This window comes from Bidens hawaiensis, unplaced genomic scaffold (assembly GCF_021521415.1).
Source record: "Bidens hawaiensis isolate Kalapana, Puna unplaced genomic scaffold, B.hawaiensis_p1.1 tig00013803_1, whole genome shotgun sequence".
NCBI classification, from domain to species: domain Eukaryota; kingdom Viridiplantae; phylum Streptophyta; class Magnoliopsida; order Asterales; family Asteraceae; genus Bidens; species Bidens hawaiensis.
In genome coordinates this window covers 322,475-342,124 of record NW_027492178.1, presented here as the reverse complement: position 1 = coordinate 342,124, position 19,650 = coordinate 322,475, and the positions used below count along the sequence as shown (strand labels likewise).

The 19,650-nt window shown below is 36.0% G+C and overlaps 1 protein-coding gene across 1 annotated transcript; it reads left to right on the top strand.

The window, feature by feature from the left end:
* Positions 1-700: 700 nt before the first annotated feature.
* Positions 701-3,874, top strand: LOC143544910 (VAN3-binding protein-like). Its single transcript, XM_077036888.1, has 8 exons — positions 701-1,118; positions 1,193-1,267; positions 1,627-1,695; positions 1,794-2,166; positions 2,528-2,695; positions 2,778-2,827; positions 3,058-3,115; positions 3,448-3,874. The coding sequence occupies exons 1-8, from the start codon at positions 933-935 to the stop codon at positions 3,660-3,662; spliced, it is 1,194 nt and encodes a 397-aa protein (XP_076893003.1). The 5' UTR covers positions 701-932; the 3' UTR covers positions 3,663-3,874.
* Positions 3,875-19,650: the final 15,776 nt, after the last annotated feature.

The window sequence follows — 19,650 nt, the reverse complement described above, 5'->3', positions numbered from 1 at the left end:
ATCACATTATCATCATATTATACCTGATATCTGCTCTAGCAATCTCTTAATATACTTTTATATTTAAAGAGCAATCTAGTCTGATTCTCACGCCGGAGGGTGGTCACAAGGAGGAACCCCCCCCCCCCCTTCTCAGTGACGAGCTCACGGTGTCTGTTTTGCAGGTTATCAGAAGAACCATCTTCCAAGGGTCTAACCCCTCGTGGGAAACATCTATCTAACCCCCAGGTTACCAGTAATCTGTCCGGGGTCCGGTTAGTGTTTCTTCAGTGTGAATTCAAAGTTAGAAAAGGATTGGACACCTATAGCTTTACTTTGTTGGATTGTATCCAAGTATATCAATACTTGCTTCCATAGTGGTTACCATGTGTATACCCTCAATATGTCCCCTAGAGCATTCTTTCTATGAATCAGGCCACTTATTCAATAACCCCACCATATGTTTTGTTTATGTTCCAATCTTAGGCATCACTTTACAACACAATAAATGAAAAAAAGTTGAAATAAAAGCAACAAAAACTACTTGTGTTCTCAATTTACCTAAGATAATATATGATCTAGTAATTGTCTTGGCTCTAGATTAAATATGATCCAAGGGCCAAAAGCTATGAATTCATTTATTTTAAGTCACTTGATAATTTTGATTTATTATATATATGGCAAGTGATCACAATGATGAAGAAAAAGGAACAAATGTTGTTATTCTGTTATACATAGTTTTATTAAAAATATATGCATAAAGCTAAATGCTAATCACTTCTCCAGATGGGGTATGGACCATTTGTTGATTAAGCACATTATTATTTGTGTATATATATGTATACATCGTTTATTCGGAGATTGGTATGTCTCATTTCTCTTTAGTTACTCGAGAAGTTAAGCAAGTAATATTGATCAACTAACCTGCATTATAGTAAACCCCCCAAGTCCAAATGGATTATGATAGTATGCCAACACTTTCTGAAGCCCATCCTGAGACGATGGACCTTTTATCGCGAGCATGGTGTGATTTTGCGGTTAAAGAAGCTTTGCAGCCCGAGTTTCAAAGCCAAGCACTTGTTCTCCATGAATACTCGAATAACACTTTTGACGACAGATCAATGTCCCCTGATTTCAAGGTATGTGTTCAACAAATTTGCATGTTCAACTATTTTTAACATGATGATGCATGTGATGATCTTTGGAAGCAAAGTTTCAGAAATTGGAGAGCATAAAGATGGATGATACAACAAAGTCCTTACCTCCATGGAAGACTAATGATGTGAAGGTAAACCACTTCTTTCCTTTTATAGAATCTAACCGACGATATAATACTATCAAAATTGAAGCCTAGATTAATCTAGGACAAGCAAATGAGCCAACACAAACCAACCAATATTGTCTAAATTTTCTACTGGGAGCTCACGGATTTGTTTTTGGTTTCCTGAGTAGAAACATCCTAGAGCATCACCTATCTATGTCGGTGATATATGTGGTGGACAATCCTTATAGCTCAGTATCTCTTATGTGAACTGAAAATAACAAACGATATAGGATTTGTATAAGACGTCATACTATTACATAAGCATCACCACTTTTAATCTATTCGATATGGACGCTTATGAGTTTTTCGTTATCTTTGTTCAGTCTTGGATATGGATGCAACAAGCAATGCACCCTGAGTTAAATTACAACAGTTGCTTCAAAAAGAAATGGGTAAATTAATAATCCAATTAATTTTTATAAACATATTATTATATCTATCAATCTGATTACATCTATATACTTAAACAAAATATTTCAAATTTTTGTAGCAATCATGGAATATAAATCCATTCAAATCATCACATCTATCAATTAAGAAATGGTTGAAAGAGATTAAACGAAAGCGAAAAGAAAATGAGAGGCTACAAAAGGCAGAAGTCCATGCAGCAATCTCGGTGGCCGGTGTTGCTGCTGCTTTGGCAGCGATAGCTGCTGAAAACTCAAACCGTGGCGGCTCAAATTCCCCCTCGGCCACAAAGGAAGCGGCAGTAGCATCTGCAGCCGCCTTGGTCGCTGCTCAATGTGCAAAAAACGCGGAGGCAATGGGTGCAAAGAAACATCAGATACGCGCTGCAATGAGTTCCGCCATGAGTGCAACAACCACAAGTGACATTTTAACTCTCACTGCTGCAGCTTCTACATGTAATTCATAACTTCCACTTTTTTGAAACTATAAGTCAAGAATCATTCTCTGTTATGTATTATATCATAAGAAAGATTTAAAAACTAATGTTTTTTTAAGTAAAGATATAAACATCGACAAAGAAGGAAAATGGGCAACAAGTTGCGTCGTCAGCCTTTTTTAGATAGCAAAACTAAGTCGTTTAAAACTAACTTTCATAGAGCCTTGGGTCAGTCGTTTAAACTAACCTTAATAATTTAGTGTTTTGTATTAAATCTCGATTCTAGTTATTGTTAAGAGTACCTAAATCATCACCGCTAGTACCATAGGCTGAGATCTAATCTAATCATCTTGTTAACTTATGTTTTGATGTTTTTTTAGCATTAAGAGGAGCTTCAACACTCAAAACAAGATCCGGATGCAAGAATATGTTAAACGCGAACGTTCCAGTATTACCTATAGAAGAAAATACTGATCTTGAGTTTGATTTTGAGCAATGCCGGTCAATTTTAAGTAGAGGGGCCGAACTTAGAATCAAGGCATCGGATGGTAAAGCATATTATCCGCTTTCATCGTTTTAACTAGATCTTTTTGTCATCATGTATTAATGTTTACTAATCTCCATTAACAGGAAGGTGCATGATAAGATCAGTGTCCATTGTATTGAATCATGAAGCCAAGGTACAATTCATGACACCCTTTTCGTATAAATTAATGATTTATATCTTACATGAAAACAATAAATAATAAAAGTTTGAAAACAAGCAATTGTTGATTACTTGATCAGTAACTTAAATAAATTGGATGTCATTTTTGTCAACTTCTCGCGTTAGCGTGGCCATTTTTGTGATATTCACAAATTGCACGTCCCTGTAGTTCTCGTTGCTAACGTCTACATTTTTACTCTACAGGTTATTCTCAGTATAAGGAAGCCTAATCTATTGAATGCATTGGCTAGCAAGAAAGAAAGTGCGTAACATAATTTGTTACAAAAGAAATTATTATATCATGCGCTTATATAGACTTGCCGCTGAGTGAAGCTGATTTACCTCTCATGTGATGAACCTGGGACGGTCTGGCGTGAGCCGGTTTGCGTGTCCAGAACAACACGTTTTGGAACAATATATAGACTTGAATTGTACAAATTAAACATAATAACTTAACTAATACTTTTACATTTTTTTCATGATATAATTTGTTATCTTATTGATGAAACCCAACATGTGTGATGAATATGTGTGTTTTGTGACATCCATTTCAAGTTGCATGTTACTGAGTTAACTCTATATATGTTTTGACAGGTATTGTGTTAGATCAACATGTGGAGCTCTACAAGAACCCCGAAGACGATGGTGAAACTTGTTTTCTCATTGTTTTAACAACCACCCGAGGGATAATAAAACTAGATATGATGAACGACGACGAGGGTTACAAGATATGGACATGGACTATTAATCATATGCTATCCCTTTTGACCCCTTTCACAAAATATTCACTCCCATATCATCAAAAGTAAACACTACAATGTTGTGATGGTTAATCGATTTACCATGTATTAATTTCATCTTTTTGTTGTATAATTATAGACATACTGTTTGCTAAAAGTGTAATAATTTTATTATCGAATGGTGTGATCCATCACCAGTTTATTTTCTTTGGGATTTCGGACCACCGTTTTCTCTAAAATGTAATGTAAATGTTTATGTATGGTGTTGAATGCAGTGATTGCTAATATGTTTGTTTCTTGTTAATAAGTGATTAATTTTCAACATTTGGAATTAGCACAACATTTCGAAACGCTCATTGCTAACTATTTATTAGGCTATTAAAGCTTCGTTAGATTCTCGTCTTAAATAGTTACATTATAATTGAGAAAGGATTGCTAGCAATAACAATATCCGTGGATAAGTTCGGGTCATATGTTTGGTTGTATTGACGCCTTGAAGACATTGTTTTTGACAGTACCAATGGCCATTTGGGTTAGAAGGACGACGATGGCTTCGGTTTGAGGGTGGCTAATTTATAAAGTGGAGAGAGAAAAAGAGGAGGCCAGCTTATATCAAGTCGGGAGAAAAACAATTCACAATCATAATGGGTTGACGGTATACGACAACTAAAGTGAAGGGGAGAGAGGACCGATACTAGGCTGATACCTTGTAGGGTTTGTGAAAATTCGTCACATGTTAGTATTATATTAGTGGTGAGTATTTATGATGTTACAATTGAGGATAATATATGAAAACTAATCAAATGCAATCCCCAATTTACTAAAGAGACAATCAATCATATATCTTATATGTGATTCCTTGTTTTATGTGGTTTAATTCTTTCGTAAAATAGAACATTTTGGTTGCTAGGACCTTTGGGCTTTCGACTTGCATCAAATGTAAACAAAGAAGATAACGCATTTGGGTATCCAGCCCGTGATTGGTCTTTGGGCCTCATTAGCACCTTTCTACGAAAGCCCAATATTTTTGGTGGTGTATCTTTATTACCCAAAGCCCACCTTAAAACCAAATTCGGGTAACATGCATTTATAAATTGTGGGTTACCCCACAAAAAAGTATTTGTGGATTTGGGCCGTTTAACGAACGAGTTGAATCGAGCAGAGCCCGTTTTAGGCAAGGTCATGGTTCAACGTTAAACGGAAAAAAAAAAACTCGAGTTGGCTCATTTATTCTTGAGGAGTTAAAATCTGAGCTCGAGCTCAATTGGTTAAAAGCTCAAGCCAACTCGTTTAAACTATAATTAAGGTATATTTTTTTAACTAACCAAATAACTGAACAAGTTATATTTTAAGGGTTTTATCATTTCTTTGGTGCCCACTGCAACGCACGGCTTTGATAGGGTGAGTTTCGACATTACATGGTAAAAAAATAACAATGAAAAAACACTTTTTAATAACTTTTCTTAGACTACAACTATAGTTTTTTTTGGTTTCTCTTCCGATAATTTGTTATAACGAGTAAATTGAAAATCGAAAAATCTTACGCATGCTACATTATCAATGTAAAACTTAACCAAATGTCTTTTAATATATGATTGTATTTTTGACGATAATCTCATATATTAAATGAAGGGATGGATAATCGGGCAACAAGTTGTGTCTTGCCCAATGAAATGCTTCACAGTTCACATTAGTGTAAAGGTGGTGATTGAACCCCAACCTAACCCTGAAAATATATGATATGATAGGAGGGAACAAGCAAGGATAGTGCTATAAAAAGCTTGCATATCTACAAAAAGATGAACATGTTAACAGGCCATCTTGTGATTTGTCATCCACTTGGAATAGTACTTTGTAAATGATAATGTTCACAAGTAGGACACACTCAAGATTTTGATTTTTCATCAAACAATGTAAATTTATCAATACAACATGAAATACAAAGTATTTTCTTATTTGTGACTTATAATTATAGTGTTTTGTTTATAACGATTTTAAATGTAATGTAAAACTTTGTTCTGATAGTAATAAATAACAGTTTAATTATGTATTGTATTTTTGTTTATCATTCTTTCATAATAACTTTTGATTAGATATTAAACCCCATGTAATACACAGGTCTCACTCTAGTGTGTGCATGTATGTGTATATATATATGTATATATATATATATAGCTTTAGTATTATACAGTAGAAAATCGATAAGTTAATACTCGATTATTTAATAAACTCTCTAAGATAATATTTTTTGCCGGTCCCGACTCGGGGATAGGGTGCTAAATTAATAATTCGCTAAAATTATAAGATATTACATTTTTGATAATTTCTTTAGACCCCATATAAAATATAAATTAATAATTCTTTATATATAGCATATTACATGAATGATTTATGAAGGTTTCTTGAAAAATAACTCAATTGTCTTTTGCTTTTTTGTTTAAATCAATTTCCTCTTAAATCCCGTCTCTAATTTTCCTTAGCATGGTAAGAACTTCTGGTGTTGTTTTCTCATAGCTCAACAAGAAATTGTTCAATGTGTTAACCTATTGTTGTTTTTTCACACCTTTCAGATGGGAAGCCATGTTGTGTGTATGATTTGTTTGTGTTAACTTATTTTGATCTTGTATTTATATAGAAAATATTTTTAATGTCCATAAAGTGATACATTGAACACAAGAAGCATAATAAGGTGGGAGATTGAAGGTTTCTTTCAAATTGGGTCGTTCATTTGATATACATGCATTGTATACAATAATTAAGTGGAAGCTTGAAAGGTGTTTGTAAACTAAGTATTCTACTATAAATTAATAAAATATTAATTAATATATAAATTAATAATTATTAATTTATCGATTAATTAACAACACTTTTAATTAATAAATTTTGGTGGTCCCAAGTGTATTATTTTATAGAGTTTCTACTGTATATTAACTATATCTCTGAACCATATTTTTATGAAAAGCAAAAAAAGATTGTGAACTTTGAAACATAGATGATAATTGAGATGCATAAGGCCGGTGGTATTATTATCAAACCCTACACAACAAACATCATTATCTCTATTCAATGGGAAAAGTTGCAACTTAGGCACTTAGCAAACAATTATATCCACCCTTTATCTTTTTGATCATCTAATAATGTTCATAATGTTTGTTATAACATGGAAAACGAGTATAAAAATACACCAAACTTTTTAAAATTCATAAAAAGGTGACTCAATCAATCAATATTCTCTCCCTTTTCAGATCAATAATACAAAGATTTGCACATGTGAGAAGAAGCAAATGACATGTACTACACTTGAGATAGTAGTTTAAATTCCATAGTGTCATATATATATTAGAGTAATCCCCAAAATAAAAAACATCTACAAATAAACATTTAAGATTTTGACACACTATGCAAAATGGCAGAGGGTGCACAACCAACCCAAAAAAAACACTCAAAACAAGACACGAGCGTCTTTGGGCACAATACATAGGTGAAATTGTGGACAAATTCACCAGCAGGTGTTAATCTATAGACACGATACGTTTGTTGATCTTTAGACAAATACGTCATGGATCCTAATATTTGGGCACATTATGTTAGTGTATTGTCCCCAAACATTAATAGTTGCGGGGTGTATTGTGCCCAAAGATTAATGTTAAACTATTAAAACCTACTTTAACCCTAAAACGTTTGTTAAAAAAACTTTGTGATTGGTTGTTTATCATCCTCTTTGCTATTCACTAACAAAAATCTAATTCTTAAGTTTGATCACTAAAATTGTTAATCTTATTTTCAATGTTTCATTGTTTTTGATTGAAAAAGTTAGGAGAGGGTAAATCATTTACCGTAAATGGATAGCCGGTAAAGTTTATAAAAAGTGGGCTTCCATTTCAATAAAATGGGCTGCTAAAATAAGTGAGAATTTTGGGTCAATGAAAATGGATTTTAGATGATGAGCTCGTAGTTTAATAGTTGATGGAACTATTATTAATATACTAATATAATTTAAAATACATTATTTTTAAATGACTTAGTTTTGCTATTAAAAAATAGCTAGCAGAATAACTTGTTTTCCGTTTGTCTTATATTTTGATGTAAACACTACACGTTATATAATTATTTAGAATAATATATAAAAAAAATCATAATATTGAGATTTTGTAACTTACCCATTTCACCTTTAGTCTTTGGAATAATATTTAAACTCTATTATTGATCTATAAAGTTGTTAAAATACATTTTTTTTATGATGAGGAATGAAGTGGGTGGAAAAGTTTAAGATGACAAGAGTAGTTAGGGAGAAAGGTGGGGTTTGTTTTGTCTTGATATAAAAAAGGCATCATGCTTTCAAACAAACCATAGGGGACATTTCTTTCCAATCAAAATACTTTTTCCCACTTCTAATCATTAATACTATTTTAATCAACATTTAAATATTAATTAATTAACTTTTTAAACGACTAGGAAGTTTTCTTCAACAAAGTTTTGACTCCACGGTAAACCATTAGGCTTAACAATTACTATTACATGAGTTCGAGTTTGATATAAAATTTCAACCATTCATTATTAGGTTGTGACATTTTATTACTAACATAAGGCCATCCGTATTGAGCGAGAAAAAAGGGGCGACTGAGGCGGATTGGGCCGCAAGCACCACCCTCTGGGCGATTTTTGGGGCAAAATGTGGGGGAGGGGGGGGAGGTATTTTTCGCCTGTGTTATTTGTATATATATTAATATTATATATGTTTGTGAGTGTATATATATAGGGCTACCGCACCATTACACCCCAAAAACAAAAACATGTATTTTGCCACATGACACAAAACGTCCCATTTTTTAGTCCATCCGCTACACATAGCCTAAGTAGTTAGTCAGGGGTGGTTAGATACACATATAAGTGTTAATTAAATGTAATTTATATACAAGGATTGTTATTCGTTTGGTCACATAAAAGGTGAACTTTACATGGTGGTTAGGATTAGTTTATTACTTTATAAACATTTTCTTTTAGACAAAGGCACCCTCCATGTCCATATATCATCAATAAAAGTATTATGCCTAGTTGGTTTTCGTATTAATTATTTTATTGTATCTAGAATATTGCAAATGAATGTGTAGCTAGTTTTAAAATTATCAAGTATAGTCTTAGTTTTCAAGTAAATCACTATACGATCATACATATAGCTAGAGAAGTTTAAAGATGACACTCATGATGTGTGTGTATGCACGTTCACGACTCATGACATAATCTTAATGATTTCACACCCGACTTTACTACAATAAATATATTGAGTTAATGAGAATGATCCGGATGTCCAGAATTACAGAACCTTCACCAACTTAACAACTAGATTTTTGTTAATGAATAGCACAAAAGAGGATAGACAACCAATCACACAAGTTCTTAACAAATTAACGTTAATATAGATATATTAAAATACCTCTTTAATTTAAAATGACAAGAGGCAATACAATTGTTTGAAGCGTAGTATATGCATAGTTGCAGAAGTCAGTTGACTAGGGAGTTGCAAGTACTCAGCCTGGTCAAGGAGTACTCGTGAATTACTCGCCTAGTACTCAGCCTAAGCGGGGATGACTCGAGGATTACTCGTCGAGTACTCAGTGTCTGAGAGTGATTTCTTCCAACCATGAGTACATGTCATGGCCTACTCGCACCTATTCAAATATTAGTAGCATCAATCATGTACTTGAATAGGGAGAGAATATTGATGATTGAATCACCTTTTTATGAATATCAAAAAGTTGGGAGTACTTTAATATTCATTTTTGATGTTACAACAAACATAAGGAATATTATTGGATGATCAAAAAGTAATGGGTAGATACCATTGTCTGCTCAACTGCTACTTTTCCCATGGAATAGAGATACTGATGTTTGTTTTGTGGGGCTTAATAATACTTCCTCATGCATCTCAATTATCATTTGTTTTCTTTTGAACTGCAAATCTATCATACTTTTACTCATACATTACTCCAAACTTATATGCTCATAGCCGGAATTGAACCATAGAACTCCCGTCTAAGAGGCAAGAGCTTTTACCAAGTGGGCTACTCCCACATTTGGCTCTCAATTATCATTTATGTTTCAAGGTTTATAATCTTGTTAGTCATATCTAAGATATCACCCGTGAATGCGTGATACATATATAGTTTAATGGATGTAAACTTCTTAGTATTTAAAAAGGTTTATTTTCAAATAAATTAACATCTTCTTAGGGCATGACCAGGTGGTCTAGCGCGAACAAGATCTTCGCTGATATTACCCAGACTTAGCTTCTTTGAGTTGAAGCGAGTGATGAAGTCTGGCAAAGATTCATCTTTTTCTCGAATGCAATTGAGGATTGTCCATTGCTCCTCGGTATATTTTCTTTGTTGGCTGAAGTGTTGGCTAAACTTCTGCTGGAAGTCTTCCCAATCGTAGATGTGGTGGACCGGTAGTCGATCGAACCACGCTCTAGCTGCCCCAACAAGCGTCATTTGAAACATGTAACACCACGTAGGTTCCGTCCAACTACTGACGGTTGCCCCCGCTATGAATATGTTCAAATGATCGTCTGGATCAGATATACCATCGTAAGTGCCGATGTTGGACATCTGTTTGGCACTTTTCGGGACGATTGCTTCCGCAATGTCCCTTGCAAATTTGGACGTTCCCGCCTTTGCAGCAGTTGGTGTAAATGTTTTGGAGAAGTCACGTGGGTTTCCACCCGCGTTTTTTGGTTTGAAGGTTTCTCCAAAACGCCTTCTCGGTTGGGAGTCCGTTTCCTTACGCTTCCCTTTCGCCCTATGACGAGGGTTTGCGTCACTATCGGATTCCTCCGAATCATCGTCCAAGTACTCTCCGAATTCCTCAGGCTGTTGGAGTGAACGTAAGCGTTCATCCAACTCAGCTTGGAATTCTTTTTGACGTGCTTCCGCCCACGCTTTAACTTCATCGAGTGTTTGGCTGGGGAGCCTCGTTCTTTGTCTCTCTAACTGGGTATCGGTGAATCCTAGTGAGAGATTATTTACTGCACTTGCCCCAGCTTGGGTAACTGGGGTAGTGTTCGTAAAAACTGTGTAGTCGTCGGTATTCCCCCCAGTAGATGGGGTTGTGGTTACCGGAGTTTCTTTAACCATCTTTCCAGAAGTTTGAAAAAACTGAAAAGAAATGAAGTTCTAGCTTTTATGCACGGATGGCGCCAATGAAGAAACACTAATTGACCCCGGGCAGATTACGGATAATCTGGGGGTTAAATAGATGTTTCCCACGAGGGGTTAGACCCGGCAGAGATGGTTCTTCTGATAACCTGCAAAACAGACACCGTGAGCTCGTCACTGAGAAGGGGGGGTACCTCCTTGTGACCACCCTCCGGCGTGAGAATCAGACTAGATTGCTCTTGAATATAAGTGTATATTAAGAGATTGCTAGAGCAGATATCAGGTATAAGATATAAGATACAAGATAAAATGAGATGATCATACCATTTGGGGTATTTATAGCCGAAGGTAGGTTTCCAAGAAGGTGTAGCCGGCTGAATAGTATTCTTGTTCTACCAACTGTAGCCTACGCACGTGCCATGCTGGTAGTTGGTGGGTAGGCAGCGGCCGACAGTGACTAGGCCTGCTGTGTACTATTCCTTTTCCACCAACTGCAGGCTATGCACGTGGTATGACAGGAGTTGGTGAGTAGGCAGCGGCTAATAGTGACCTACAGTACAAGAGCATGCTGCTCGCCGTACTGTTGTCAATGAGCTGTCGTATCTCTGGTCAGATATTTTGCCCATACCTCGTCAGGTACAATACAAAAGATCCTCCAGTATCGTACGGACTGGCTCATTTGGGCGGGAGTATTCCCCCTCCCGCCTTTGTGCGGGATTGTTCCCGGCTTTGCTCATTCCTTCAGGTGACTACTGAATTATTGAGAGCTAAGTGCCTTGTGCGTGTAGCCTTGCTGCGCGGGTGGCCTTCCCTGATGGCTTGTATCCGCAGCTGCGGGAACAGGCGGAGTACTTCACCATTGGGAGGCATTTCCTGCGGGAACAGCTTGCGTACTGCGCGTAAGGACGTCACGTCTCTGAGCATGGTGGGTCCTGCGGATCCAGTTGGTTTCTGCGCAGACGTCTCTCTTCAAGGTGAGTCCTGCGGGTCCAACTGGGCTCTGCTGGGACCTACCTCTTCAGTGGTCAACTGTAGTCAATGGGTGAGCAACAACGATTTAATAATAGTCAAAGAAAGTCAAAGGTTGTTAAGGCTTGTTAGTGACAATTAAATGGCGAGTTAAACTTCAGGGATTAATTTGACAATTATCTAATAGTTGGTTTGTGAGAAGATATTAAGGTTAAGTTGTTTTCTTACAACTTATATGGTTGAGGGGTGTAATGTGTCAAATACACAAGTTAGTTTGTTATTAGGCTTAGATGGCGGTTATAAGCTCTCGCGCTCAACACAATGCTATGATCAATCTCTCTCGTTTCGTTTGGATTTATGCAATTCTTTGTGTTTTCGTTTCTTTGTTCTTCGGAGATTATAAACCGTAAATCAAGTGTATGTTTTGTGATTGGTTTGATAAAGATCACTATCTAGGGTTTCGTTTGTTCTTCGTGTGTGTACTCAATTAATTTTCGCTACATCAATCACCCACAGATATGATAATGAGTTTAAATCCTTAAAAACGCTTAGATACATTTTAGGTGTAAAATAATTGATGTTCAAAGAAAGTTAAATTATTTTTATTTGCAATTTGTGTTCTCTTAGCAATTAGCTATATAGTGTTTTGTTATCTCCACCCATAATAATTCAATAGATATAAAAGCATTATGCACCGGCCAGCTTTTGGGACTTGACAGTGACCAAATTGATTGACCCATTAGTTTTATATATTTTTGGATTTTTCTTATTAATTTTGTAACAACTGTTTCCCAGTTCAAACTTAAAACGCGTTTTCATAAATGACAATTTTGTTGAATCATATATGCATTAAGTTGTGATTGAAAATACTTTTATAAATCAATGTATCAATCGTGTTAAAAATAAAAGATTTTAATGTTAACTAACGTCATATGTGACGGGCATTATATGGACGCTATAAGTGTGGGTAAAGTTCATGCATCAGTGCATCACCCCCGGGGCATTATAGGGACATGTGCGTTTATACAATAATATCAATATGTGTGTTGAAGCAGTTATGATTGAAAAGACATTATCCATTACATATGTTTTTGACTAAAAAGAGTGATGATGATGATGATGATGATGATGATGTTGCGGAAAATGTTATTAAGAGGCATTAATCATTACGCATAGCCTAAACAATTATTGAAGATATCTTTCATATTTATACGCTCTTAAAAAAAATTACTAAATATTGAAGATATCTCTCATATTCATACGCTCTTAAAAAAATTACTAGTTAAGGAGAAAGGAGGTGTTTGTTTTGTCTTCATATAAAAAAGGCATCCTGCTTTCAAACAAACCAAAGTGGACCCTTCCTTCTAATCAAACAACTTTTTTCCACAACTAATCATTAATATTATTTTAAGCTATGATTAAATGCTAGTTAATTGTAATTGTAATTGTAATTGTAATTTATTTATTGGACACGAGCTAGTGCTTAGGGTTTGTTGTTCATATAAAAGGTGAACTTTGCATGGTGGTTAGGATTAGATTATTACTTTATAAACATTCTCTTTTAGACAAAGACACTCTCCATATATCATAAATAAAAAATTATGCCTATTTATATTCATATTACTTATTTTATTGTTATCTATAAAGCAAATAATTTTTATATTTTCTAATATAGACAAATGGTTTGGAATTTATGATTTTGGGTGTATTGTTTACACATGTGGCTTTTCAGCTTTATATTGTATTTTCTTAAAACACTTGCATTTTAGATTTTACAATATAGTGTATATAGTATGTTATACATAAAGATTGATAATATATCTAAACTATTTAAGCAAAACTAGAAATAAATAATCTAACCTTTTGTATATTGACTGATAATAATATCATCTTTAAAAATCACTGACAAACGGTCTAACTTTTCAACTATTTTTGTCTCAACTGACCTCCGTTAAAAAACACTTAACATCGTTAGGTTTTTTTCGAGTTTTATACCGATATTTTAGTGTTTTGATCAAAAGAATGATACGACTCGACTAATATAAAACTTGTCTCGAAACAGTGATAAGAAGTAGTATATACACACCACACTATTTGATCAACACACGAATCTTATAGTTTGAGCTATATATCTTTCACCATACTGCAAGAGGTGGAAAAGGTTCAACGTCGCTCAAACACATCACTCACTTGGTTGCCCCTTGTATATATTATAAATTTTAGAAATGGACTAGATTTTGTCTTTAAAATACACGTCTCTATTCATATATCATCTGGATAACTATTAGGCTCGATAGTGAGCTGCAAGAGGAAAGCATATACGTCATAATAAATGAAAACACATGGTTCGGATGGACAAGGACCTAAGTTTAGAAACTCTGCCACATGACAACATGCATGCATCAAGTCGTCAAACATGGAAACTCATAAAGATCGGATAAACGTAATGTCCCCGTCACTTAAATAGTGTTCTTCACCATTTAACAAATGTGTTGTGTGTTAACTAGGTTTAAAGATTTTTTTAATTTTAATAAAAAGAAAAGTGATGGGATGCCCCTTTTGAGCCCTTTGGGGAGCCTTAGGACGACGGGAAGAGGGCCATGATGTGATCTAACAAGTCGATGATGTGATGAGGTGACCATGGTGCCGATCATGATGTTTCCCACGACACATAGTCAAAAAACTTTTTATGTTATTTATAGAGTTCACAAAATCCCATATTTGATTCTTCAAAATATCTCATGTCATGCCCACATGTGAGTGAGAATATAACACCGAAAAATGCATTCCCCGATTTATGTTATTTTCTCTCGTTTTCATACTCTCTATTTCAGACCTTTCGATACATACAGCTACGTGTCACTCTGATTAAATACGCATAATATACATAACAAGGGAGTCTTCGTCTAAAATTATGAAAAGAATATGAACATATAATGTTTAGATTTTAACATATAATTTCTTAAAATTCTAAATGGTGTTTGTTTTGGACAAAAATCAGCTAAGGATCAAGTATCCAAATCTGTTATGTGAGGTAAGGTGCTAATGCGATAATGACAAGTGTATGAGCGTAATATCAGTGAACACAATGGTTTGATCACGAGGGAAAAAGCCCTTAATCACGATAGTCTTTCTTCGGTCAAAACTTATCGAGGTAATCGTTGGTAAAATAACTCCGGTCAAGGATTAATAGGATAATCTTTGGTCGAAGCACTTTAGTCAATGATCAACAAGGTAACCTTTGGTCGACGAGTATATGATTATCGTGGTCTCCGGCACAAAAAACCCCCCCGGACGGTGAAAACTATCACCGTCGATTATATTGATAACTAAAAGGTGATTACAAGTGTTGGAGATTATGATCAGAAATACAATAGTTGCTATGTGTGTGTGTATGTTGCTGGAGAGAATTATGAGAGCTGCTAAAGTGTGTGTGAGGTGATAAGTGTGTAACCCTAGTTGATCATAATCTCATTATATACCCAAGATTATAACTCAATTGAGTTATTAATAATAAATACCATTAACTATTTTTCCTAAAAATCCGCCTTTATCTTGAATATACTTGTAACAGCCACTTTGACCACGTGCTCCATCACTCAGCCTGCGAAATAGGGGGAGGACCAGGTCTTGGAGCCGTTACACTTGATAAATATCAGCCTTCATATAAGAAATAATCGTTAATAGCATCAAATACCGAGGATCCAGGATCCTGACATAGCTATGGAACTCTTCAGAAGGATAATTGATTCAAACACGTCAATATCTTCTTGACTGCAAGTTAGTACATAGACTGAGTCTTCTAATCGTTACACCTGCTAAATATAAGACTACACATGAGAACAACCGTTAGTAAATAATAAGTACTGTGGATCCTTGATCCTGACGGGATTATGAACACACGCTAAGGATAACTGATCCAAAACATATGCCAGGATAACATATCCACAGTGTTAAATTTCTGTGCACTAACAACTGCCTCCAAAATGGCGGTTGTGATAATATCACAACTGTCATTTTGCTTTTGAATTCAAACTTCCTGCAAAAACATATGTGATTTGACAAGTTGAATATAATTGTCATACTTCAATGGAGTTTCCTTGGGAACTTCCCTTTCCGGCTGTTTATCTTTCTCCCTGCAAATCATGAACAACTAGTAACACTTGTTTAACCCGGGTGGACGGTCCATTTTTTGAATGGTGAAATCCGGGTTAAGATTTTTGGTAAGTTTAATAAATAGTATCTTTTAACTATCTGTTGCTTGTCTGTTATTTTGAAAGTTTGTCTGGTATAGCTTTAAACTTGTTGAAAGTTTTGAGAAATATTCTTTAGTAAAAAATTTTTAGGATAAAATATCCTTGCAAAAATAAACCAGGATCTTAAATCCTTATAAAAATAGATTGAGAATAATGAATCCTTATATCTATAAAGATATAAACTGAAATCAAATAAGTGTAAACCGATAAACAGAAATCATACCGTAAGGTCTAGTTAGACCTAAGTTACCATAAGTAATTATCCTTCTGTGATCCTGCTAGAAGCAATTTAAAGATTTTGAATCCATAAGTCGTGATCTTCACAATGAACTTAGAAAATCTGTTGCAAACAACATATAATATTAACTGGGATTAAACCCATTAAGCTGGGGACAAGCCCATAAAATAAATTGGGGACAAGCCCGTGAGCTGGTGTTAAACTGGGGACAAGCCCAAAAACTGGGGACAATCCCAAACTGGGGACTGGCCCAAGGATACGGATGTCAACTGGGGACTCGCCCAAACCGGGATTTAGCCCAAACGTGAGATAACGTGAAAACATTATAAACCTTAGCTAACATGAAAATGTTAGAAACCTTTGTCTTGAGATAACGTGAAAACGTTATAAACCGGTGGTATGGTACGTCTACCATAAATCGTAGGATCCTCCATATAGCCGAAGACAACGAAATTGTCAGCCACTAAACGTGTACTGGTCCCGCTGCCCCGGACTATACGTTGGATAGCGTGCGCTCCAGGCGAGAGTGTAGAAAACTCTAATTTATAAGAAAGATGAAAACCTTTAAACCTTAGAGGATATGACCATCGGGGGTCATACCCAAACGTGGGCTAGTCCAAGGAAAATAGCGATGTACCTTAAGCGTGAGGGAGAGGTGGCCAACCTCTTAGACATTGAACCTCTTATTGAAACCTGTAGTGTTACTTAAAACTTGGAAGAGACAAATCGTTAAGAATACATTATCCTTAAAATAATAAGAAATTGAAAAGAATAAGTAATCAGATAGATATTACCAATTTTGGGATCCTTGACCCTTTAAGGATACTTGATCCTCAGAGGATACTTGATCCTGATCAGAAAAAGTATTTCTTGAGGTGGATAGCATTCCATGCTTTTGGTAACATGTTGCCTTCCATAGTGAGCAAATGATATGCCCCCTTCCCTGCTTCCGACTCGATCAGATAAGGACCTTCCCACTTGGGTGCTAGTTTCCCATATGCCGGATTAGTTGTGTTTTGAAAGGCTTTCCTCAAAACTAGATCTCCTTCTTGAAATCTTCGAATCCTGATATTCTTGTTGTATGCCCCAGCTACTCTTTGCTGATATGCTGCCATTATGATCTTGACTAAGTCTCTGAGTTCTTCCACAGTATCCAAGTCTTCGAGAAGGATTTCTCTATTGGCCTCAGGATCACGGATGCTTGTCCTAGCTGTTGGAACCACCATTTCTATAGGGATAACTGCTTCTGACCCAAACACTAATGAGAAGGGTGTTTGGCCTGTTGCATTTTTTGGTGTCGTCCTGTAGGCCCAAAGTACATATGGTAGCTCTTCGGCCCATTTTCCTTTCTTGGATCCTAGCTTCATTTTCAAGTTGTTGATGATTATCTTGTTGCTTGACTCTGCTTGACCATTAGCTTGAGGATGCACTGGAGTGGAGGTAATCATCTTGATGCCCCAACTGTCACAAAAGTTAGTGGTTCTTTTCCCGATAAACTGGGAACCATTGTCACAAACAATTTCAGAAGGGATACCAAATCTAGTTATAATATTTCGTTTAATAAAGGATATAACTTCCCTTTCTCGGACTTGCACGAATGCTTCTGCTTCAATCCATTTGGAGAAGTAGTCTGTCATGGCAAGCATAAAGACCTTTCCACCTAGAGCCTTTGGTAGCTTCCCAACAATGTCCATTCCCCATTTCATGAAAGGCCGTGAAGAGGATATAGGATACATTGGTTCTGCTGGTTGATGAAGGATATTTGCATGCCTTTGGCAGGCATCACACTTCTTCGAATACTCTACTGCATCCTTCTTCATTATCGGCCAGAAGTACCCAGTTCTAAGTATCCTGGAGAATAATGCCCTTCCTCCTGTGTGGTTACCGCAATCTCCTTCGTGAAAGTTTTTAAGTATTTCTTGGATTTCAGGATCCTCGATGCACCTCAAGTATAGACCTGCAAGAGATTTTCTGTAGAGCATATCATCTAATAAAATATATTGTGATACCTTGAGTTTTAAGGATTTGGGATTCTCTGTGGCTGGAATTTCTCCATCTTGGATGTATTTTTTGATTGGGAGGATCCAAGATCCTTGGCTGGCTGAGGATAATGGATCCAAAAGTGCAATCTGTTTGTCACTTGTTATCTCCCCAACTTCTTGCTCTCCTATTGCTGGCGAGAGTATGTGGGTAATTGGGATCTTTGTATCTTCTGGAATTTTCAATGACGAGGCTAAATTTGCTAAGGCATCCGCCCCGGCATTTTTCTCTCTTGGTACTTGAATAATACTAAACAACTCGAAGGATTTTGCTAATTCCTTCACAACTTCTAAATATTTGATCATTTTCTCACCTTTCACGGCATAAGAACCGTTAAAGTGGTTAGTTATAAGTAAAGAATCCATATAAACTTGAAGATACATGATCCTCATGCTTTTTGCTAAAAGTAAACCTGCGACGAGTGCTTCGTACTCTGCCTCATTGTTAGTGGCTTGAAATGCGCATGCAATGGACTGGGGTATTATGTTCCCCTGTGGCGATTTCAGTAGTATGTCCAATCCCGTTCCTCTTACGTTGGATGCTCCATCTGTGAAGAGGATCCAAGGATCCTTGGCTTCTTCTAGTTGTTGGACTTCTAAATCAGCCTCCTTTTGCATGTCACTGCTGAAATCAGCCACAAAGTCTGCTAGTGCCTGCGATTTGATAGCTGTTCTAGGCTCATACTGAATGTCATATGCACTCAGCTTCACAGCCCACTTGGCCATCCTTCATGACTATTTCGGTTTTCTAAGCACATTCTTAACAGGATAATTAGTTCTCAAAATAATAGTATGAGTCTCAAAATAATGTCTTAATTTAGTGGAAGCTATAATCAAAGTAAGAATTAATTTTTCAAGGTGAGAATACCTGGCTTCTGCATCTAATAGACTTTTACTTACATAATATACCGGGTGTTGTTCACCTTCATGATCCTTGACGAGGACGGCACTTATTGCATTACCTGAAACTGCTAGATACAGATATAAGGATTCTCCATCCACAGGCTTCATTAGAGCTGGAGCTGAGGATAAGTAATCCTTTAAGGCTTTGAGCGTAGCCTCATGCTTTTCTGTCCATTCAAACTTCTTATTCTTTCTAAGAATGTCGTAGAAGTCTTTGCATTTCTCGGAGGATCTTGAGATGAATCTGTTGAGAGCGGCTATTCTTCCCGTGAGCCTTTGGACATCCTTGGCATTTGCAAGCGACTTTAGGTTGATGATGGCTTCAATCTGCTCAGGGCTTGCTTCAATTCCTCTTTTAGTCACCATATATCCCAGAAACTTTCCAGCCTTAACACCAAAGTGGCATTTTGACGGATTCAGTTTCATATTGTACTAGTCAAGGATATTGAAAGCTTCTTCGAGATCCCTGAGGTGATCCTCGGCCTTCTTTGATTTCAC

Coding starts and splice junctions, on each gene's coding strand:
- LOC143544910 (XM_077036888.1), top strand. CDS start 933: ATGGATTATGATAGTATGCCAACACTTTCTGAAGCCCATCCTGAGACG. Junction 1,119..1,192: donor CAATGTCCCCTGATTTCAAG/GTATGTGTTCAA, acceptor TTGGAAGCAAAG/TTTCAGAAATTGGAGAGCAT. Junction 1,268..1,626: donor GGAAGACTAATGATGTGAAG/GTAAACCACTTC, acceptor ATCTTTGTTCAG/TCTTGGATATGGATGCAACA.